We start from the raw sequence: 22036 nt of genomic DNA, 5'->3' as shown, positions 1-22036 counted from the left end.
GAGGATTCCTGCTGCAATGGGAATACCTCTGCAGCACTGCCTGGTGGGTTTTGTTTTGTTTTTTGTTAAAGGAATTCTGATGTGTATTGTGGCAGTGCCTTGGAGTCCCGGTCCTGGATTGGGAGCAAATGGTGCTAGATAAGAACTAGAATTAGATAAATTCATGGAGGATAGGTCCATCAATGGCTATGAGCCAGGATGGGCGGGAATGCAAAGCCATGCTCTGAAGTGTCCCTAACTTCTGTTTGCCAGAAGCTGGGAATGGGCAAAAGGGGATGGATCACTTGATGATTACCTGGTCTGTTCATTCCCTCTGAAGTACCTGGCTGGTGTTGGATACTGGGCTAGATGGACCTTTGGTCTGACTCAGTATGGCCGTTCTTATAGACTCATAGACTTTAAGGTCAGAAGGGACCATTATGATCATCTAGTCTGACCTCCTGCACAATGCAGACCACAGAATCTCACCCATCCACTCCTGTAACAAACCCAGGGGTGGCTCTAGGAATTTGGCCGCCCCAAGCACGGCGGCATGCCGCAGGGGCGTGCTGCCGGTCGCCAGTCCCGCGGCTCCGGGGGACCTCTTGCAGACGTGCCTGCGGAGGGTCCGCTGGTCCTGCGGCTCCGGTGGAGCATCCGCAGGCATGCCTGCGAGAGGTCCAACCGAGCCGCGGGACCAGCGGACCCTCCGTAGTCATGCCTGCGAGAGGTCCACCCGAGCCGCGGGACCAGCGGACCCTCCGTAGTCATGCCTGCGGGAGGTCCACCCGAGCCACGGGACCAGCGGACCCTCTGCAGTCATGCCTGCAGGAGGTTCGCTTGTCCCGCGGCTCCGGTGGACCTCCCGCAGGCATGACTGCGGAAGGTCCGCCGGAGCCGCCTGGTGCCCTCCCGGCAAAATGCCGCCCCAAGCGCGCGCTTGGCGCGCTGAGGTCTGGAGCCGGCCTTCAACAAACCCCTGACCTATGTCTGAGCCATTGAAGTCCTCAAATCATGGTTTGAAGACCTCAAGGTGCAGAGAATCCTCCAGCAAGTGACCTGTGCCCCACGCTGCAGAGGAAGGCGAAAAACCTCCAGGATTTCTGCCAATCTTCCCTGGAGGAAAATTCCTTCCCAACCCCAAATATGGTGATCAGCTAAACCCTGAGCATGTGGGCAAGACTCACCAGCCAGCACCCAGGAAAGAATTCTCTGTAGCAACTCAGTTCCCACCAGTGGTTTCCCCAGGAATTGAAATTAGGGGGGGTGTTCGAATTTACAGGGGGGGTGTCAGGATCAATGAGATATATAAAAGAGATATGAATAAAGTAAATGTTTTGTTAGGATTATGCAAATTTAACATAAGAATAATGCAAGTTACACCAAAACACATAACAGGTCTAGATTTCTAAAAATATATATAATTTTTAAAAAATGTATTTAATTTAAATTGACTTTTGAAAAGTAAGCCATCATGGGGTAAGAAGGAAGATCCTCTCATGGATCAGTAACTGCTTAAAAGATGGGAAACAAAGGGTAGGAATAAATTATCAGTTTTCAGAATGGAAAGAGATAAATAGTGGTATCCTTGAGGGGTCAGTACTGGGACCAGTGCTGTTCAACATATTCATAAATGATCTGGAAAAATGGGTAAACAGTGAGGTGGCAAAATTTGCAGATGATACAAAACTATTCAAGATAGTTAAGTCCCAGGCAGACTGCGAAGAGCTACAAAGGGATCTCACAAAACTGGGTGACTGGGCAACAAAATGGCAGATTAAATTTAATGTACACTGGAAAACAATCTCAACTATACATACAAAATGAAGGAGTCTGAATTAGCTGTTAACACTCAAGAAAGATCTTGGCGTCATTGTGGATAGATCTCTGAAAACATCCACTCCATGTGCAGCAACAGTCACAAAAGCAAACAATGTTGGGACTCATTAAGAAAGGGATAGATAATAAGACAGAAAATATCATATTGCCTCTATATAAATCCATGGTACGTGCACACCTTGAATAGTGTGTGTAGATCTGGTCACCCATCCTAAAAAAATATATATTGGAATTGGAAAAGGTACAGAGATGGGCAACTAAAATGATGAGGGGTATGAAACAGGAGGAGAGATTAAAGTGACTGGGAATTTTCAGCTTAGAAAAGAGATGACTAATGGGGATATGATAGAGGTCTAGTATCAGAGGGGTAGCCGTGTTAGTCTGGATCTGTAAAAGCAGCAAAGAATCCTGTGGCACTTTCTAGACTAACAGACGTTTTGCAGCATGAGCTTTCGTGGGTGAATACCCACTTCTTCGGATGCAAGTAGTGGAAATTTCCAGGGGCAGGTATATATATATATATATATATATATATATATATATATATATATATATATATATATATATATATATATATATATATATATATATATATATATATATATATGCAAGCAAGAAGCAAGCTAGAGATAACGAGGTTAGTTCAATCAGGGAAGATGAGGCCCTGTTCTAGCAGTAGAGGTGTGAAAATCAAGGGAGGAGAAACTGGTTCTGTAGTTGGCAAGCCATTCACAGTCTTTGTTTAATCCTGAGCTGATGGTGTCAAATTTGCAGATGAATTGAAGCTCAGCAGTTTCTCTTTGAAGTCTGGTCCTGAAGTTTTTTTGCTGTAGGATGGCCACCTTAAGATCTGCTATTTTGTGGCCAGGGAGGTTGAAGTGTTCTACTACAGGTTTTTGTATATTGCCATTCCTAATGTCTGATTTGTGTCCATTTATCCCTTTCCTTAGAGACTGTCCAGTTTGGCCGATGTACATAGCAGAGGGGCATTGCTGGCATATGATGGTGTATATTACATTGGTGGACGTGCAGGTGAATGAACCTGTGATGGTATGGCTGATCTGGTTAGGTCCTGTGATGGTGTCGCTGGTGTAGATATGTGGGCAGAGTTGGCATCGAGGTTTGTTGCATGGATTGGTTCCTGAGCTAGAGTTACTATGGTGCGGTGTGCAGTTACTGGTGAGAATATGCTTCAGGTTGCCAGGTTTTCTGTGGGAGAGGACTGGCCTGCCACCCAAGGCCTGTGAAAGTGTGGGATCATTGTCCAGGATGGGTTGTAGATCCCTGATGATGCGTTGGAGGGGTTTTAGCTGGGGACTGTATGTGATGGCCAGTGGAGTCCTGGTGGTTTCTTTCTTGGGTTTGTCTTGCAGTAGGAGGCTTCTGGGTACACGTCTGGCTCTGTTGATCTGTCTCCTTATTTCCTCGTGCGGGTACTGTAGTTGTGAGAATGCTTGGTGGAGATTTTGTAGGTGTTGGTCTCTGTCTGTGGGGTTAGAGCAGATGCGGTTGTACCTCAGTGCTTGGCTGTAGACAATGGATCTTGTGGTGTGCCCGGGATGGAAGCCGGAGGCATGAAGGTAGGCATAGCGGTCGGTAGGTTTTCGGTATAGGGTGGTGTTAATGTGACCATCACTTATTTGGACTGTGGTGTCTAGAAAGTAGACCTCCCATGTAGATTGGTCCAGGCTGAGGTTGATGGTGGGGTGGAAGCTGTTGAAATCTTGGTGGAATTTTTCCAGAGTCTCCTTCCCATGGGTCCAGATGATGAAGATGTCATCAATGTAGCATAAGTAGAGAAGGGGCATGAGTGGACGGGAGCTGAGGAAGCGTTGTTCTAGGTCGGCCATAAAAATATTGGCATATTGTGGGGTCATGTGGGTGCCCATAGCGGTGCCACTGATCTGGAGATATATATTGTCATCAAATTTGAAATAGTTGTGTGTGAGGATAAAGGCACAGAGCTCAGCAACTAGTTGTGCTGTGGCATGATCAGGGATACTGTTCCTGACAGCTTGTATTCCATCTGTGTGTGGGATGTTTGTGTAGAGAGCCTCTACATCCATGGTGGCTAGGATGGTGTTTTCTGGAAGGTCACCAATGCATTGTAGTTTCCTCAGGAAATCAGTAGTGTCACGGAGATAGCTGGGAGTGCTGGTGGCATAGGGTCTGAGTAGAGAGTCCACATATCCAGACAGTCCTTCAGTGAGAGTGCCAATGCCCGAGATGATGGGGCGTCCAAGATTTCCGGGTTTGTGGATCTTGGGTAGTAGATAGAATAACCCTGGTCGGGGCTCTAAGGGTATGTTGATTTGTTCCGGTGTTAGTGTAGGGAGTGTCCTGAGTAGATATAGAGGTCTACAAAATCTTGACTGGTGCGAAGAAAGTGAATAAGGAAATTTTATTTAATCCTTCACATAACACAAGAGCTAGCAGTCACCCAATGAAATTAATAGGCAGCAGATTTTAAAAAAACAAAAGGAAGTATTTCTTCACACAATATAAAGTCAACCCAGGGAACTCTTTGCCAGGGGATGCTGTGAAGACCAAAACTATAACAGGATTTTAAAAAGAACTAGATAAATTCCTGGAGAACAGGTCCATCTGTGGCTATTAGCCAGGATGAGAGGGATGCAACACCATGCTCTGAGTGTCCCTAGCCTGTTTGCCAGAAGCTGGGAATGGGCAACAGGAGATGGATCACTTGATGATTCCCTGTTCCATTCATTCCGTCTGAAGCACCTGGCCTTGACCACTGTTGTAAGACAGGATACTGAGCTAGATGGACCATGGGTCTGACCCAGTATGACCATTCTTATGTAAAAATTAATTATAATAAAAATGTTTAGTACAGAAACTCCCCAACATAATGACCTCCCAAGATAGCAACAATGTGAGATAACAACCTTGGCAAATACTGCATTTAAAAAATCTTGGCCTACTGGGAAACATATTTATATAAGTTTCCATTCCCAGCCACAAATCTAGCATTCTGGAGCAAAGTGACTAAAATATAGTCCAGCAAACAAATCTTTATTTAACATGCCCCTCACTTTTCCCTCCACTGCACTCCACTCACCGGTGTTGTCCTTGGTGTGGAGACTCAGAGTTCAGAGGTGCTTTCACGTGAGTACACCTCCCAGGTGGGGGACAAAAAGGCACAGTTTGCTCTGGCCATGGCTGTTCGTTGTGCCACCGTTCACTCCACCACTCTGGGTACGTCTACACTACGGGACTATTCCGAATTTGCATAAACCGGTTTTGTAAAACAGATTTTATAAAATCGAGTGCGCGCGGCCACACTAAACACATTAAATCGGTGGTGTGCGTCCATGGTCCGAGGCTAGCGTCGATTTCTGGAGCGTTGCACTGTGGGTAGCTATTCCCTAGCTATCCCATAGTTCCCGCAGCCTCCCCCGCCCCTTGGAACTTCCGGGTTGAGATCCCAGTGCCTGATGGGGCAAAAATCATTGTCGCGGGTGGTTCTGGGTAAATGTCGTCAGTCACTCCTTCCGCTGGGAAAGCAACGGCAGACAAGCATTTCGCGCCTTTTTCCCCTGGATTGCCCTGGCAGATGCCATAGCATGGCAATCATGGAGCTTTTTTTGCCGTTTGTGACTCTCACCGTATGTGTACTAGATGCCGCTCACAGAGGCGATTCAGCAGCGCTACACAGAAGCATGCTTTTGCTTTTGCATGACAGCAGAGATGGTTACTAGCCATATTGCACCATCCAAACCCTTCCATAAATTGGAACTGAGGATGATCATGGCTACCAGTCCTTTTGTACCATTTGCTGCTAGTGCCCCTGGTCAATCAGCCAGGGGCACAAAAGCCAAAAGTGGTTACTAGCCTGTACCATTGGCTGCTGTCATAAGTGCCCCTGGCCAATCAGCCAGGGGCGCAAAAGCAAAAATTGGGAATGACTCCCTGAGTCAATCCCTCCTTTTTGGTATCTAAAAATAGAATCAGTGCTGCCTAATATAGGCAAGTGTGTTAGAGAACCACCTGCTCTGTGTCAGAGCCGGCAGAAATTATTATCTGTATGCTATTCACAGGGGGTGCTCCTGTAACAACCCCACCTGTTGATTCCGTTCTTCCCCCAGCCTTTCTTGGCTACCGTAGCATTGTCCCCCCACTTGTGTGATGAATTAATAAAGAATGCAGGAATAAGACACACTGACTTGTTAGTGAGAAATGAGTGGAAGGCAGCCTCCAGCTGCTATGATAGTCCAGACAGGACATTAAGCAGTGTGTAGGAGAGAAGCCCAGCATCCCACTGCTAGTCCAGGGGCAACTGAATCTTTTCTTTACACATGAAGGGTGGGGGCTGATGGAGCTCAGCCCCCTGTTGCTATGATGAGGATGGTTACCAGCCATATTGCACCATCCATCCACCAGAAAAAATTAGGGCCAATAGGCTGATGACGAGGACGGTTACCAGTCCTTTTGTACCATCAGCTGAGGCTGATGATGAGAATGGATTTCCATCTTTTTGCACGATCAGCTTATGCTGATGATGAAGATGGATTTCCATCCTTTTGTACCATCAGCCGCCCATGGCGGGGGGGGAGCAAGGATGTTGGTGTTGAGTGCTGCACTATCGCGTCTATCTGCAGCATTCAGTAAAGATAGGGTGACATGTAAAAGAGTCAGAGGATTGTTTTACCTTTCGCTTCTGGGGGTGGGTGGGGGGGTGGGTGAGTAGATTGCCAAGCTATGCCCTGACCCGCGGGCACTGTGTTTGACCCTAGAAGCATTTGGAGCTCAGCCAAGAATGCAAATAATTTTAGGAGGCTGCAGGAACTGTGGGATAGCTTCAGTCCTCCAGTCCATGCGCATCCATTTGATTCTTTGGCTTTCCGTTACGCTTGTCACGCTGCAGTGCGCTGAGTCCCTGCTATGGCGTCTGTCTGGAGATTTTTAAAAAAGGATTCTGAATTTCATCTTCTGTAACGGAGCACTGATAGAACGGATTTGCCTGCCCTTACAGCGATCACATCCGCATGGTCCATGCGGGAGCTCTTTTTTTTATTTTGATTTCGGACTGCATCGCCACCCGTGCTGATCGGAGCTCCACGCTGGGCAAACAGGAAATATTCAAAAGTTCGCGGGGCTTTTCCTGTTTACCTGACCACTGCATCCGAGTTCAGATTGCGGTCCAGAGCGGTCACTGGTGCACTGTGGGATAGCTCCCGGAGGCCAATACCGTCGATCAGCGTCCACACTAACCCTACTCCGATATGTTAATACCGATACTAGCGTTACTCCTCTCGTTAGGGAGGAGTACAGAAACCGGTTTAAAGAGCCATTAAAATCGATATAAGGTGCCTCCTAGTGTGGACGGTTTTGGCGTTAAATCGGTTTTATGCTCCTAAAACCGATTTAAACGCCTAGTGTAGACCAGGCCTCTGTTGCCAATGGCCCTGCACAGTCACCTTCTGCTGTCACCTACCACTGGGACCTCTGCGAGTTGGTCTCTCGAGGTTCCACCAGCTCTCAGTGATTTCAGCTGAGCTCTCAGTGCGGGAACCTCGCTGCTAGTGCAGTCTGGGCTGTCTCTTACACAAAAACACTGTACCCACAGGAACACTGTCCCCACAACAGGACTAAGCACTTAGACCTGATTGTCAGTGATTTCGGCTGCAGTGGTCACTTAACAGAACAAAAGACTATCTATTGGAGCCTAATCAGCTCTGTCTTTAAACAGTGGAGAGGGACAGATCCCCACCCTCTCTCTTGATGCCTTCAAATCATCACAGGCTAAGTACAGTTCTATTGCCCTTTACTCATACAATAAGAACAACATTTCATCCCCCCTTACCCCCCACATTCAAGTGGTTTGTAACCCAACCCCAGCCAAAATCTATCACTTGGACAACACAGCTCTGTTTGCTGGATACCTAGGTAGATTAGGTGTGAATGTAAATATAATCTGGCCCTGAAGCCTTAGCCCCCAGCTCATCACTAGCTGTCAGGGAGAACTCATTTAGACTTCGCTTACAAATCATCATTTGAAATTATTAGGTTGGCCAACATCTCCGAAATGAATGCACTGACATCATAAAAAACAGCTGTATAAGGAAGCAAGGAAGCTACTCTATGTTCATACTTTTCAAATCTATTATACTTTTTCAGATACACATATTTTATCATACACTGTATAAGCTTTTGAAGTATTAATGTTTCAGTTTAAATTCAGATTTCCAAACAGTCACTAAATTGACTGACTAAATTGACTAGTATGTAACTAGCTCACAAAACTAGGGGGGGTGTTGGGAAAATTCAGGGGGGGTGTACACCCCCCCTGGGGGGGTGTAGGGAAATCACTGGTTCCCACCCCATCTAACATTCCATCACAGACCATTGGGCAAGGCACTATACAAACACAAATGAAAAGATGGCTTTTGCCCTAAGGAGCTCACAGTTTCCTTCTTGATGGGCACCTGTCTCACAAATGCAGAGGTGCTGCAACTCCAGAGCACACTTGAATTTAATAGAGTCTTTAATTTCATCTTCCAAGTACTTCATAGGCATTAATGACTAAATGATGCTCCCGTGAGGTCAGTGAAGGCAGAAGTATTGGTTTTCACAATTTACTGATGAACAGTTGAGGTTAAGGGGTTAAGCAGCTTGTGGAATGGCACAGAGGAAGCTAAGGGTTTGAAGTTGGAAGCTCCTGGCTCCTGGTCTGTACTCACACTGCTAGCCTACTCCTTTCTATACGTCTGATGCTGGTGGGACGTTCTCTGAGCTGTGCCTTGCTCTGGGTGCACGACTGAGACTGTAGCAAGGAAGGTTAATGCCAGAATGTTTTTCTCTCTCCCTCGCTGTACAACGCTATGGGCAATACTATTGGATGCTGCCCCTATTCTCCATCACTATTTGCTTTTAGGTTCGCTAGCAAGTACATAATAAAACACCTGCTTACTAGAGAAGGACAATAGTGTATGGGGTACTGTGGATCCAATTGCAGATGACACATCTCCAAGGGCATGCCATTTGCTTTGCTTCAAGCCCAAATTCTGACTTCTGCTGTGCATGCATAATTTCCATTACAGTTAGTAGAAATTTCATGCATGTATCATGGCCCGAAGTAGCTGGGGGTGGGTAGGGAATTAAAATGTTCCATTAGAGAGAGCCCACAGCACAATGAGGAGGAATGGTTTTGGTCCTCACTCTTCTTGTTCAGTTATCCTTCACTAGCTTCTGGGTTCTTTCATGCAACCTTAATTTTTTTCAACTTTAATTAAACTCTCCCTGGGCTTTGGAAGCTCTTAATTGCTCAGGAAAGACATTTTGATTGCTTGCTAGGCTTCCCCAGTGGTGCTCATGCCTCTTGTTGGAAACATGTGGGTTTGCATACGCCATGTAGTAAGCGAACAGGGCAACTTTGCTGCCTGCCCACCCCCATTTGGAAAAACTGTTCACTTTGTGGAAAGGACTTCTTCAGATGCGGGGAATCATTCTACAGGTGCTAGAGGCAGGGATGGGGTGGAAGCAAAGGTGGCTTTTTGGTGCCATGAAGAGGCCTGCCCAGCCCCTGGCATAAATTAGAACACACGATAATTTACACTTTGTTCCCATGGTGCTCTGTAGGCCCTGACAAGCAGAGACTCTTGTAGTGCGAGGTACTCTGGTCAAGCTTGTGTGCTGGAGACTGGAAGCAGGGATGGTGTAGGGTCCTCATACCAGCTCCACAGCAGCTGGGGGTGTATGCTGGGCAGGGGTTTTCAGAGGGTCATTTCCACCTACTTCAAGGCCCTTTTTAGTTGCCCGAGCAACATGGTTTTTCCAATATTCAGCATACCCCAATCTCTTCCTACTGGCCCAGCTGATGCTGCTGAATTCTTTATGCCGTGTATGGTAGAGATTGGGGGGCGGGGCAAGGGCTGGAAGGCTGATAATCAAGACTGATGTGGCAGGTGATGGGTGACAATGACCTCTGCCTGTCTTACAGAGGAGGATGCATGTGTCCGCCATTTCTGATGCAGGTGCACAGTCTGGAGGGTCTGATTTAGATAGTGCTGCTTTTCACTCTTGGCTTCATGTCAGTACCATTACAGCAGAGCTGGGTAATAAAGCCCAGGCTTTTTCAGCTGATGCTCTCAGAAGGCTGCTGGGGGTCTGTGACTGAGTCTGTGGCTCCCTCCTTCTCAATATTTCTGTACAGGAATACACTGAATCTGATTTGATTCAACTTCCCGTAACCTTCTTAGATTTCTACTCTTGTAATTCCCTTCTATCTCACTTTGTGTCTTCTCCATCCAATTCCAAATGTTAACCTTCCTCACCTTGCCTTGGAGTTACTGTGCTTGAGGCTTCTTAGGTAATATTCCATGCAGACTTTGTGATGTTGGAGAATACTAAGCATTAGTCTCCAGGACATTAATTATCCATAAATGTGTGTGAATCCAGAATACATTAGTCTCCTATCTTAGACTTTTACATGCACTGAATTCATCATTAAATAATACTGTACGAACAGCGCCTCCCAACCCTTTACTCAAAGTTATTCATAGATACGAGAGGTTGCATTCTTCAGCAAGTGGCATGTTAAAGAGAGGGATGTTTAGCAGAGATATAGGCAGTTCAGATCACTAGTAATTTATATGCCAGAGAAACTAAACTATTCAAATGCCTGCAGCCCTTGCTCTAGGGATGAGCTACTCTGTGAACGAATACAGGTTATTGAGGTTATCTTTATTAAAAATTATACGTATGCAACTCTACATTTCTGGTGGATATTCAGATTTTTTTATCAGAATTATCATATTTGGTATAATGGATACAGCATAATAAGCAACACTCCTACAGCTAGACTATTATCAGTATATTATTTACTCATGATAACTGTGCTTACTGAACATTCCTCTCGGTTAATTTTCTACTTAGATTTTGCGGGTTGGACAGCCATAAACAGTAACTCCGTGGAACGCTGTGGAAATGTCTTAAAGGGCAGCCCTTTCATGAAGAATAAAGCAGTGATGGCACTCGTTACTTCCAGTCGTCAGGAAATAATGTGGCAGCAGTACCAGACATTACTTAAATTTGCTTAAAATTTGTGAATCTTTTTACAAAAAATTATGCAAGAATTATTTGCCCTCATCCTCCAGAAATTTCAATTTTCATGTAAAATTTCAGGGGATTGAAAAATGTATTTGCAGTGAAGCAGGTGGAAACCTATAAGGCTATTTTTGCACTTGAGAATTTTGGAAAAGCTCTTCGAGCTAGAGATGGCTGAAAGCTGCTTGATCTAGGATATAATGTAGGGCTAGGAATCAGGAGATTTTGAGTTCTCTTCCCACCTCTGTCCCTCGCTGGAGTTAATATTAACAAGCCTAAGGTGTATAGCACTTTAGAAGCATTTGTTGTGAAGTAAGTAAATATAATCAGTCTTATTTCACTTTGAGGAAATGGACGCGAAGAGGTTATATCACCAAGGTCCTGTAATGAGTCAGGCATCCTAACCATGATTAAAATGCAGGTCTCCTGACTTATTATCCTATGTCTAGTCCACCAGACCACAGTGCTCCCAGGCCTAGCAGATCACTTGATGGAAAACTTGCTCCTATGTGCAGCGAATTAAGTGCAGGAGCCAAAGGGATCCCACCACTGACTGGCCTTAATACTATTATGGCAGGAATCACTGGAGCTGTTATATAGTCTTATGAGTTATATTTCTTAATTGACAAGCTCAGTTCATTCCTGGAAGAAATGCTGTGTTGTTAGTTTTATGATGCAGGATCTTTGCTGTCTGCCTTAACCAGAGTCAATTCTTGGGGCAGAGTCAATTCCTGGGAACTGAGCGGTGGTATGATAGTCCTGGAAAAAAGGATTGCCTATGTGCCGTTGTGGCCACCTCTGTTCCAAGACCAGTGTATATAGTGTAATCAAACAAAGCTGCATTAAGAATATATCCAGACTCCAAGCCATTGATTTCTCCTTCCATGAAAAGTGAACCTGTGAGGCCTGACATCTGCTACTACTTGGCAGAAAATAGACAACACTATACACGTATGCACTGTAGCAATGTATAATGACTATTTAGTAGGTAAATTAAATCAATTTTAATTTTCCTTCAGTTTACAAAACTGCTCTGGTTTTATGGAATTTTTACCAACTCAAAACCAGGGGCCTTTCACTGGAGGGGGTGGAGCGTGTGTTTAATATGTCACCCAGCTCTAGCTAGGGCAGTTGCTGCTGCTTCCTTCCTCTCTAATTACTGCCTTGTTTCTGGTTAAACAAGGACTGAAAAAGAGCTACTTGCAGTGTGCAAAGTTAAGCACATGAAGAAGTTTTTGCAGGATTGGGGCCTTTATAAGTAACACAGGTGGTAGAGGTCTGGGGTTTTTTGGAGTGCCAGGTCCTGGATGCTGTCACTGATAATTACACAAGACTTTGTATCTGGAACATAGGTGATGGCCAAAAATACTTAGCAGCTGTGAAATTGTTACAGGTTCTTGCACAAATGGCCAGTGAGCTTATTACATAATCCAAAATGAGAAAGGAAGGGGTGTTCTTATATGCATTTATATAGTACTGAAGGAAAGAACGACAAATGGTTTTGGGGAAAAAAATAATTATTATAATACCATCTCTCAACCACACACACACCAGACATACTTTAAGTGTTTGCCTAATTCCGTGGAGACAGTGTCACATCTATCCAAATGCAGAAAATCTCAGCAAAGGTGAAATTCAGCCTTGGGATGTATGCACGTAACCTCCATTGAAGTTGGTGAACATTGTAGGGATGTACTTGGGCAGAGCTTGATCCTATGATAGTAACAGTCTAAAATTATTACTATAGATTAGAGCAGTGGCTCTCAACCTTTCCAGACTCCTGTACTCCTTTTAGGAGTCAGATTTGTCTTGCGTACCTCTAAGTTTTACCTCACTTAAAAATGACTTGCTTACAAAATCAGACACTCAAATACAGAAGTGTCACGGCACACTATTACTGAAAAATTGCTGACATTCTCATTTTTCCATATAATTCTAAAATAAATCAATTGGAATATCAATATTGTCCTTACATTTCAGATCCTGATCTTCAGGGTGGGTTTGTTTGGTTTTGTTGAGATGTGCAGTGATGTTGCATGCAGTGCATCTGAGATTCCACTCTCCTGATGTTGCTTTTCCTTGCACCAATTAAAGGGGTTTCCACTGCCTCGCCAGATCCTGATTTTCTGTTACTTATTGTTTCCTTAAAGGAAAATCTGAGAACAGTGTCAGTCACCTGAAAAATCATGTGGGGCTTCAGAGTGGGGCCTGGCATGATGGGCATATTGAGTATCTGATCCCATTGCGACAGCATGAGGATTGATGATGACCCTGATATCTCCACACTTCCTCTGTGTTTAAATGTGGTACAGGCAGTAGGAGTGAAGATTTAGGCAAGAGACTTTAACCCAGGAGAAGGGCTGATCCTGCAGCCCTTAGGCAGGGAAGACCTTGCCTGATGTCACTGGGAGAAATCCTGGAATGTAACAAAGATTATGTGCAAGGGCTTTTATCTGTGCAGTGAGCAGGCTGTCCTGGCAGCAGAGACATGGCAACTCTGACGGGGCATTGAAGGGCGGAGATGGAGGAACTTAGGAAGTGACTCGCTCCTACTCCAATACAAGGGTTTTGCCCAGTAGTTCTGTGCTGTGCACGAATCCACTGGCTACAGCCCTTCCTCTTCCTAGGTTGCCCACGTCTTCCTCCTGCGTAAGGCACCTTTGGTTACCTGCCATGGAGATATGGAAGCAGCAGGCAGAGAATTCCTCTGGACGGGGACTGTGCTTGTTGTGCATAGTCATACAGCTAGTACACCACTTCTAAGCTGCCTTTGGGTTTTATACACGCACATTGAGGTGCCTCTGGATTTGGCTCTCGGATGAATGATGGCTGAATTGAGGTCTGGGGCCAGATTTTCCAAAGCGCTCAGCATCTAGCCGCTTTTATTAAGAACAATGGGAGCTGCTGGGTTCTGAACACTTCTCATCTTCAGGCCCATGATGTCTGAACAAGGTATTACTCTAGTGTGTTAGCCTCCTTGCCCCCCTCAACTAATTTAGTCTTGATGCCCCTCTCTTTCTTTTTGTTTTGTAGTCCAGAAGTCAGTCCCGTATTGGCCTGAAGCAAAGCACCAAGCAGAAGGTATGTTAATTCTTTTGCTCAATACTATGTCTGTCTTGTTCCTTAGTTTATAACGGATGCATAGATTTCTGGTTTTCATGGTTACACTCTACAAAGATCCGTGGGGAAACAATGGAGAATTCTTTCAGCCAAGTAGATTTTATGGGGAGAAGCTGCTGGGGTTTAGGATCCCCCCCGCACCTGCTGTTTTCCCATGATTAGTGGCTATACCATTTAATCTCTAGAGCATTTCTGAGAAAATTAATGAAGAATGATTACCTCACGCTGCCTAGTGCAGCAGCTCAATAGGTCACATGGAGTCGCACTGAAAAACTGAGCCTGGAAGAATTCTCTTGGAGCCTTTGATATACCAAGTGCTCAGCTGTGATGTTCAGACGCAGTTTGTGTCCCTGTCATTCCTGACCGGTTACCAATAACTGAGAGCTAACCGGAGTGTTCTATTGATCACATCTTGATCCCCACAGAATGGACAAAATGAGTTGTGGGAGGCAGGATGCTGAATAGCTGGAAGAAGAGGAAGGACTGTACTTGAGAGGGCTGAATGAAAAGGGCGTTTACTTGTTCCACAAAGTGGATGAGACAGGTAGAAAGTGTGGTGTGCAGGAGGGGAGGAGGCTGCCCTTCCTAGGTGATCAGGTTTATCAGTGTTCCAGCTTCTGCTTTGGGGAGCTGATAGGTTTTCTGAGGTCAGGAGCCAGATTCACTCCGTGTGTCTGTCTGCTCGCACATACACAAAATGCACTCTCCTACACCTTTAGCGGCACCTGCCCTGGGAGAAACATGTATCCCTGTGAGAAGCCAGGCAGCAAGGACCCAGTCCCTAGGGTTACACGACACAGGAACAGCTCTCTTTGAAAACTGGGCTCTATACAACTCCCACCTTCTGAGGCTCCCTAGAAGATGTGGTGGAAGAGTGCATGACCCAGTCAGAGTGGTTCAACTCCCTGGTAGGCTCGTAGAACGGGGTGGGAAAACTTGTGCCTGGCCCCAGATGTTCAGTGTTTTAAATCTTCTTCTTCTTCTCACCCCGATGCATCTTTACACGCACAGTGAGCAGTACAGCACTGCCATTCATTCCTGTTCATGGCTTGTTCCTCCATTCAGCCCAGCCTCATTTGGTCCCAAATACATTTTAAATCTATACATTAAAAATAGTATTTCCAATATAAGGTGGGTTTTTGGGGGGGGGGGGGTCTGACTCTCTTAACAGTATCTTCTGCCATTATTTATTTGTATTACAGTAGTGCTTGAGGACCCCAAATGAGCTCAGAGCACCACTGTGCATACACAGTAAGAGATTGTAACTCTTTGGAGCAGGGATTGTTTAAACAGGCAAGACAAAGGGAGGAGTAAAGAAGTATTATTATCCCCATTTTACACATGGAGAACTGAGGCCCAGAAACATTTTCGCATGTACTGCACACTACTCACTAATTTTCATTTTTTTATAAAAAGTATTTTTTAATTTGTAACATGCCAATAAAATGTGCACTATACCCTATCAAGACAATAGAAAGAAACATCTATTTGCAAATGCCATTTTGCTCTAGTAAACTGGTGTGCAATATGGGTGGGACTGTATTTATTTTTCCAAGTTTTATTGTTACCATCAGAATAGGAATCGTTTTGTTTTATTGATTTAATATATTCAGAGATGCATGTACTGGCAAGTCACTAGCTAAGACATTTTGACTCTGGAACTTGACTGATTTGTTGTGATATTGATTCTGCATTCCGTTTTCCGTCTGTAAAATCAGACCCATTCTGACCTTGTCTCATTCTTGATTCCCACACAGTGAACAGAGCTCTGTTTTTAAATCAGATTTTAGATAGGGGGAATTGTACTCAAGCACAAGCTTACTGATTTGTGGTTCAAGGCTTTCCAAAAGCTGTTAATCTAAGCATGGCATGTTATAGAAAAAGCAGAGGAACAAGATGGCCAAGCTTTTAAGAAGTTTTGATCTCTGATCTTCCCTCCAGCTTTACTTTAATCTTATCAAGTATATTCCAGCTGTATATTGGGAAGCTTGAAAAGATCTATTCTGAACAAATTTTATTAGATGCTCTGTTATTTCCAAACTAGATGTCTTGGCAGGGTGGAGGGGGAAGGTGAGGGTGGGGGTTGTGGGTAAAGGTGTACAACAGACACATATGTTAAAAAGCAGAACCTCCACTCTGAAGCCTTGTGAATTTGTGGTCTGGATTTGAATTCGTATCATAACTCACTAGTGTGGTATTAGGTTCCTACTCAGTCAGAACCATCTTCTGGTCTTTTTCAGTTATAACCATAATCTAGCAACTCTGGGCTGGATCCTTTTTTAGTGTAAAATGGCCTAACACCCCTGAAGTTCAATTTACATGAGCTAAGGCTCTGTCCAAATATCCTCACCAAATTCTTCTGAGTGTGGATAATCTCACAAGAATAGCTGATCTCATAAGATTTCTGCAAATTTAAGACACAAACTTGGAAGTTCATCTTGCAAGATTTTAGCCTTGCCAAATCTGAACCCAAATTCCAGATCATATTTGACTTCAGACCACAAAACCTAATCCTAATCTGTATCGAAAACTGGATTGAAAAAACACCACCTTGAACTATGAAAGGGAGAATTGATTGGAATAAAACCTACCTGGGAAGAGTAGGGCTTGTACCTGAAGAAGGAAACAGAAATTCCGTCAGGTGCCCTGAACAACCCAGTTAACAAATATTATTAGTTTATGTTTAAATTAGCTGGTGCCCTAGACCTGTAACTCAAAGACAGTTTGTGGGCTGATTAATTTTCTTCACACTTAGTAGAACTTTTCTTCTTTGACTTTTGAGTAACCCTGACAATTTTTAAGTCAAACCACTTTTGCAAATCAAAGTCAAATGATGGTTAAAATTGGGCATTGAAAGGAATAAAGATCTCTCTTCATAGCTCTGTATTATGAGAAATGACACTCTTGAGACTCACACAATGTACCACTTTTGTGTGGTTAAAAATAGTTATTCAGAAAAACATGAGCTAAAATTCAGACTGCCTCTTAGTGGTGTTAATTCTTAACACTTCTTTTCAAAGCAATGTAAAGCTTCTAGTTAATTAATCCTTACACACCCTGGTGAGGAGAGTGAGCATGACCAACACTCATTTAAAGATGAAACTGAAGTAAAAAAAAATTAAGGCACATTTTCCACACAATGGCTGCTGATTTTAGGCGCCCAACTTCAGACACTTTTAATCAGAATCGCCAAATGCTTTCAACTGCAGCTGAAGTCGATGAGCCCCTGAAGAAGTCCTCAGCACCTCAGAAAATTAGGTCTTAAATGTCTCAGGTTGGTTGCCCAAATATTAATGCAGCCCAGATCACTGGACCTAATGGACTTGCTACAAGAGAGAGTCTGTCTGAAATTGGATTAGAACTGTGGCCTTGGTTGCTATTGCTATGTTGAGATCTCTAGATCAGCCTCCTCCCAGCACTCAGTAGATTTCCAAACTGCATTACCCAGTCCCAGTTCTACCCCAGGTTTCCATGTCAAAGTGAATCCATTCTGCTATTAGCCCATTGGCCCAGTAGAGGGTTCTTTGCCATCCTGAGCTCTCTAATGCTAAAAGCGATTCAGTGGAGCTAGAAGAATATGTAATCAGGCTAGGTCCCACACTAAGTTCCTGATTTGTTCCCTGCCTCTCCTTCCACAGTTCTGCTCAGTAATTATGGCAACAGCCTGTTTTAGGTAGATTATACCCACTACAACATCAACAAAGGGGAGTTGTGCTCTTGTAACCCTGGTGAGATCTAAGGCAAGAAGGGGATTACTCTAAACTGATTATTCTAAACTTGTACATTGTGCTTATAGGGTTCTTTCCTGCCTCCTAACTGTTTGTTTGATCAAAGATCTCTTCTGCTTTTTCAGGGCCTGGGTTTGTGCGGTGGCTTCACTGGGAGCTAAGGGAGCTCAGCACCTCACAAGATTAAGCCCTCAGTTCCCTAGGGTCATAGAATCATAGACTATCAGGGTTGGAAGGGATGTCAGGAGGTCATCTAGTCCAACCCCCTGCTCAAAGCAGGACCAATCCCCATCCTGTTTTTCATTATGAGCTAGGAGAATACTATTGCCCCTTTTTGATCCAAGTGGCTAGTGAAAGTTGTGTCCTGTGCAGCGGCGTGCAGAGAAATAAAAATCTATCCGCTTTTGGAGGGGCACTTTCTGGAGGAGCTGCCTCTCCTGGCTTCGGCCCTGGCCTGCATAGAGCTGGCTCCCCCTCTCTCCCCCATGGCCCCAGGCTGGGAGAGTTGTCATCTCCCGCCCCGTCCCAGGGCTGAGGAACCGGCTCTTCCCGCTACGGCAGGTGGAGCTGTCTCTCCTCTCCCTCCACCCCCGGGGCCGGTGGAGCTGGCTCTTCCCCGGCGGTGGCAGTGGAGGCGGCCAGAGGAGCTATTTTTTGCTACTGCGGCTCTCCCTCCCTGCCTCTGCAGCCCTGGGGTCGGAGGAGTTTGCTCTTCCCGCTCCGGCCCCAGAGGAGTTCTGTGCTGACTGCGGGGGCGGGGGCAGGGGGGAAGGCTGTGCTCCTGCTTGCCCCCTCCCCGCACATACCTCTGGTCCTGCGAATGTTCCAGATGGGGATAGAAATTGATAGTCTGGTGTTTTCCTTGATTTAATGTTGTTAGTTTACAAGAAATGTATCAGGGTCTCCTTCTCCAAACGCCGGAGGAACCGGAAACAAAGGAATAGTTTCTTAGCTTCCAGCCCCAAGCCTCTTTAGCTAACACCAAACCAAAAAAACCTCTTTGTAGCTTTTTCCCAGGGTCACACACGGTGCCCACAGGTTGCTGCTTGGCTTGCTTGCTTTTTGCCTCCATCTCTTTATCTTCCGTTTGTCTCAGTTTGTCTTTTTTAGATGCACACACTCACCTACCCATGTGGACATGAAACCGAGTGGAGCCCACTGCCTGCGTTGGTAATTTCTGGGCAGACTATCTTCAGCCTTATTTTAGATGTGGCCCCTTCAGTGTTGCTTACAGCTATCTGAAGTGAAAGACATGGTCTCACATAATTATTAACAGGGTTTTAATTCACCCCATAAAAAGGTTTTACCCAGCTCATAACAACTTAAGACTTCTTCACTAAAACTTGCTTGGATAGGAAAGGGAAGTTGTGTGTGCGCATTCCCCTTTTGTGTTCCTTTCCCATGAATATCGCAGTGAATGAGTTACTGGGTAGCATTGTTCACTGGGAAATTTGAATTTGCAGTTTGAACACTTTGAATTTGCAAACACAAATATTTGCACCGGACACCTAATTTTCTGGTACACTTATTCAGTCGAGGAGCAGAGACAATAGCATGGATCGTATTAATCTCCGCTGCCTAATAATCGCTCCAGTCTCACACAAAGAAAGAAATTTAATTTAAACCCTTAACAGGTCAGTTTTCTGCTTCATATCTTCAGTCCCTCGTTGTCACAAGTCCTCTAGTCCAGAGGTTCTTAGCCAGGGATCTGGGGCCCCTTGGGGAGCCGTGAGCAGGTTTCTGGGGGGGGCTGCCAAGGATGGCCGGCGTTAGACTCGCTAAGCCAAGGTCAGAAAGCCAAAGCCCCCGCCGCACAGGAGTGCAGCCCTGGGCCACAAGCCCCAACACCTGGGGCTGAAGCCGAAGCCTGAGCAACTTAGCTTTGTGGTGCCCCCTGTGGTGTGTGGAGAAAAACAGTTGTGTGGCACAGGTGGGCCGTGGAGTTTTTTAGCATGTTGGGTCAGGGGCCTCAGAAAGAAAAAGGTTGAGAACCCCTGCTCTAGTCTTCTCTTCCTTTTCCCCCCACTGCTTTGCTCCCACGTCCAGTCCTGTCATACGTACTCCTCCACCTTAGTCACTACATGGCATCACTGCTCACACCAATACTACATATGTGATTCATGCTCAGTCAAAGCTAGCCAACACGTCTTCAATTTAAAACATTGCATAACCACAACAAACTGCTTATGAACAATTTGCAGAGCAGGAACAAACAATAGAAACTATTCATTGAATAATTTTGGATGATGAATACATTCAGCTACATAAGCTGCTTACAGATAATTTGTGAACAAAAACAAGCTAAAGTCCTCAAATCCGATATTCACTATGAATGATTTGCTCAGCTCTGTACACATTTCACAGATGTCTTGTGTCTCCAAATCTCTGTCCATCATCTCTTGCTGCTTGTACCCCCAAAGTCTTCGGTGTGTCTACTTCTTTCTTCTCTCATGTCTTTTTCATTTGCAACCTCTTCTTTCTGAAGACATCAAATGCTGTATGTCTTCCCAGTAATTCTGTTTGCTCACAGTACATTCTGATTCCTAGCAAAGGAGTAATTCCCTGGCATTATCATATATCTGATTTATGAGACTTCTGAGCATGGTTTTACAATGTTCCCTTTAAAGAAAACATGGTCACAAAATGTGGAAGTCTCCAAAAGCTTTGATTCCTGAAGTACATTTCAATCCCAGCTCGGTGGACTAAAACACACACTTCCATCCCTAATAATACTGTTTTGTATGTTCTGCATTTATTAGTGTGGTCTCTAGAAACATGTATGATCCTTCAGAAGCCACCTCCACGTATTACTCACATTACCCAGAAAATGCATTACTCTGCCAGTAAAGATGATAAGCTATTTGTTTAGAATACAACTCACTCCAGATTTAGCCCCTCTTTTAGCCAATCTTTCAGGAACTGATGCTGATTTCAAGAATGTATTTGATATTCATGAGTAATTGCTGGATGGTTTTTATGTTCATGTTGCTTCTGACCATTCAGTAATCATTGCTCAGCTTGTGAGAGTGGTTGCCTGAATCTTTTTTTTTTCTGCTTCCTGATTGGTGACTGAAACTTCCAGCAGGAGAATAATAATGAATTTACAATGTGAATAATAGGAAGAATAAATATTTGTGATAAAATATGAGAAACCTTTAGGATTCATGAAGATCTGATAATCAAATGACTAATTATGAATAAAGAATAATATGACCCTATTGGGACAATCAGGGTCCAGACACTGCTGGGGGAAAACAAGGGTTCTGAACCCCAAAGAATAAGCAATTGAATCAACTGATTGTATACAATATTATTATACTATAAAAGTATAGTCTTTTATGGAAGCTGGTGACATACTGGTGATTAATATTATTGCGTGGTGTATGTGTGGGTGGTGTGTAAAGAGTAGGTGTGCTGTAAATATGTTACTAAAATATGTTCAGACCAAGCAATCCAAGTGGAGCTGATAAACAAATTTATCCTAGACAAAGGCATGTTGTTTGTCTGTGTCTCCAGTGTAAATTGAGCAAGGTGAGGCCATCGATAATGGAAGTACATTTGTATCTAAGGTACTGTGCCTTCTCACTGATTTCTGTCCATACCCGCCACTGTAAGCTGCACTATGCACAGATGGAAATATCAAATTTACACGTCATGGTCTATATCTGGCGGATGCTTACATCTAAATGACATCGCTATAATTGAATGGTAAACCTGTCCCGTTCCATGTACCTTATTTTTACTTCAGCTGAGAGAATCCACCCCACTGATCTATCTCTCTCTCTGTCTTCAGGAAGAGTGGATACTAGTCATGGGAATTTCGGAAATAATCAGGGAGGCCCGAAATTGGTAGGGCTGGCAATATGTCCCCTGTTCTCATGGTACTGCAAAGTCTTGGCCTAAAATACCCCAGATCCAACAGACACACCGTGAACGCCCCTCCCTGCTGCAAAGAATGCCAGCAAGTGTACAAAACCAAATGCTTTTGCTGCCAAGCCTCAATCCACAAGGCTGAAAAACTGCAGCTGCCCCTGAAGCGTTTCCTCAGGCATATTAAGGATTCTCAGCTGAAAAGAAGAATGTGCTGGTGTCTCCCTTTGCGGGGGAAACAGATCAGTGGTTTAAGTGAGATGTGCAAAGCTGCGAACAGTGTATCAGGATGATGGTGGAGTGATGCTGGACCTCCACTTATTACTGAGACTTGTCATATCCTCCCTCTTCTCCTGAAGAGCAGGTGGACTTGGCAGTTTGGAGTTGCGGATGGGTTTTCTCTGTCACTGGGTTGTTTTTTCTTACACTCTCAT

The 22036-nt window shown here is 44.7% G+C and overlaps 1 protein-coding gene across 4 annotated transcripts in view; it reads left to right on the top strand.

The window, feature by feature from the left end:
• Positions 1-22036, top strand: part of RASGEF1B (RasGEF domain family member 1B) — a 470215-nt gene that overhangs the window by 172353 nt on the left and 275826 nt on the right. For all 4 annotated transcript variants that reach the window (XM_045018874.1, XM_045018870.1, XM_045018871.1 and 1 more), the window contains one exon: positions 13918-13965. Coding sequence is in view for 2 of the 4 variants with exons in the window: in XM_045018870.1 (XP_044874805.1) it covers positions 13918-13965 (48 nt within the window). In the remaining 2 variants the exon portion in view is untranslated. The remainder of the gene's footprint in view (positions 1-13917; positions 13966-22036) is intronic.

The sequence above is a fragment of the Mauremys mutica genome, chromosome 5 (assembly GCF_020497125.1).
Source record: "Mauremys mutica isolate MM-2020 ecotype Southern chromosome 5, ASM2049712v1, whole genome shotgun sequence".
NCBI lineage: Eukaryota > Metazoa > Chordata > Testudines > Geoemydidae > Mauremys > Mauremys mutica.
Note: the sequence above shows the minus strand (reverse complement) of the source record. Positions and strands in the feature narration are given on the sequence as shown.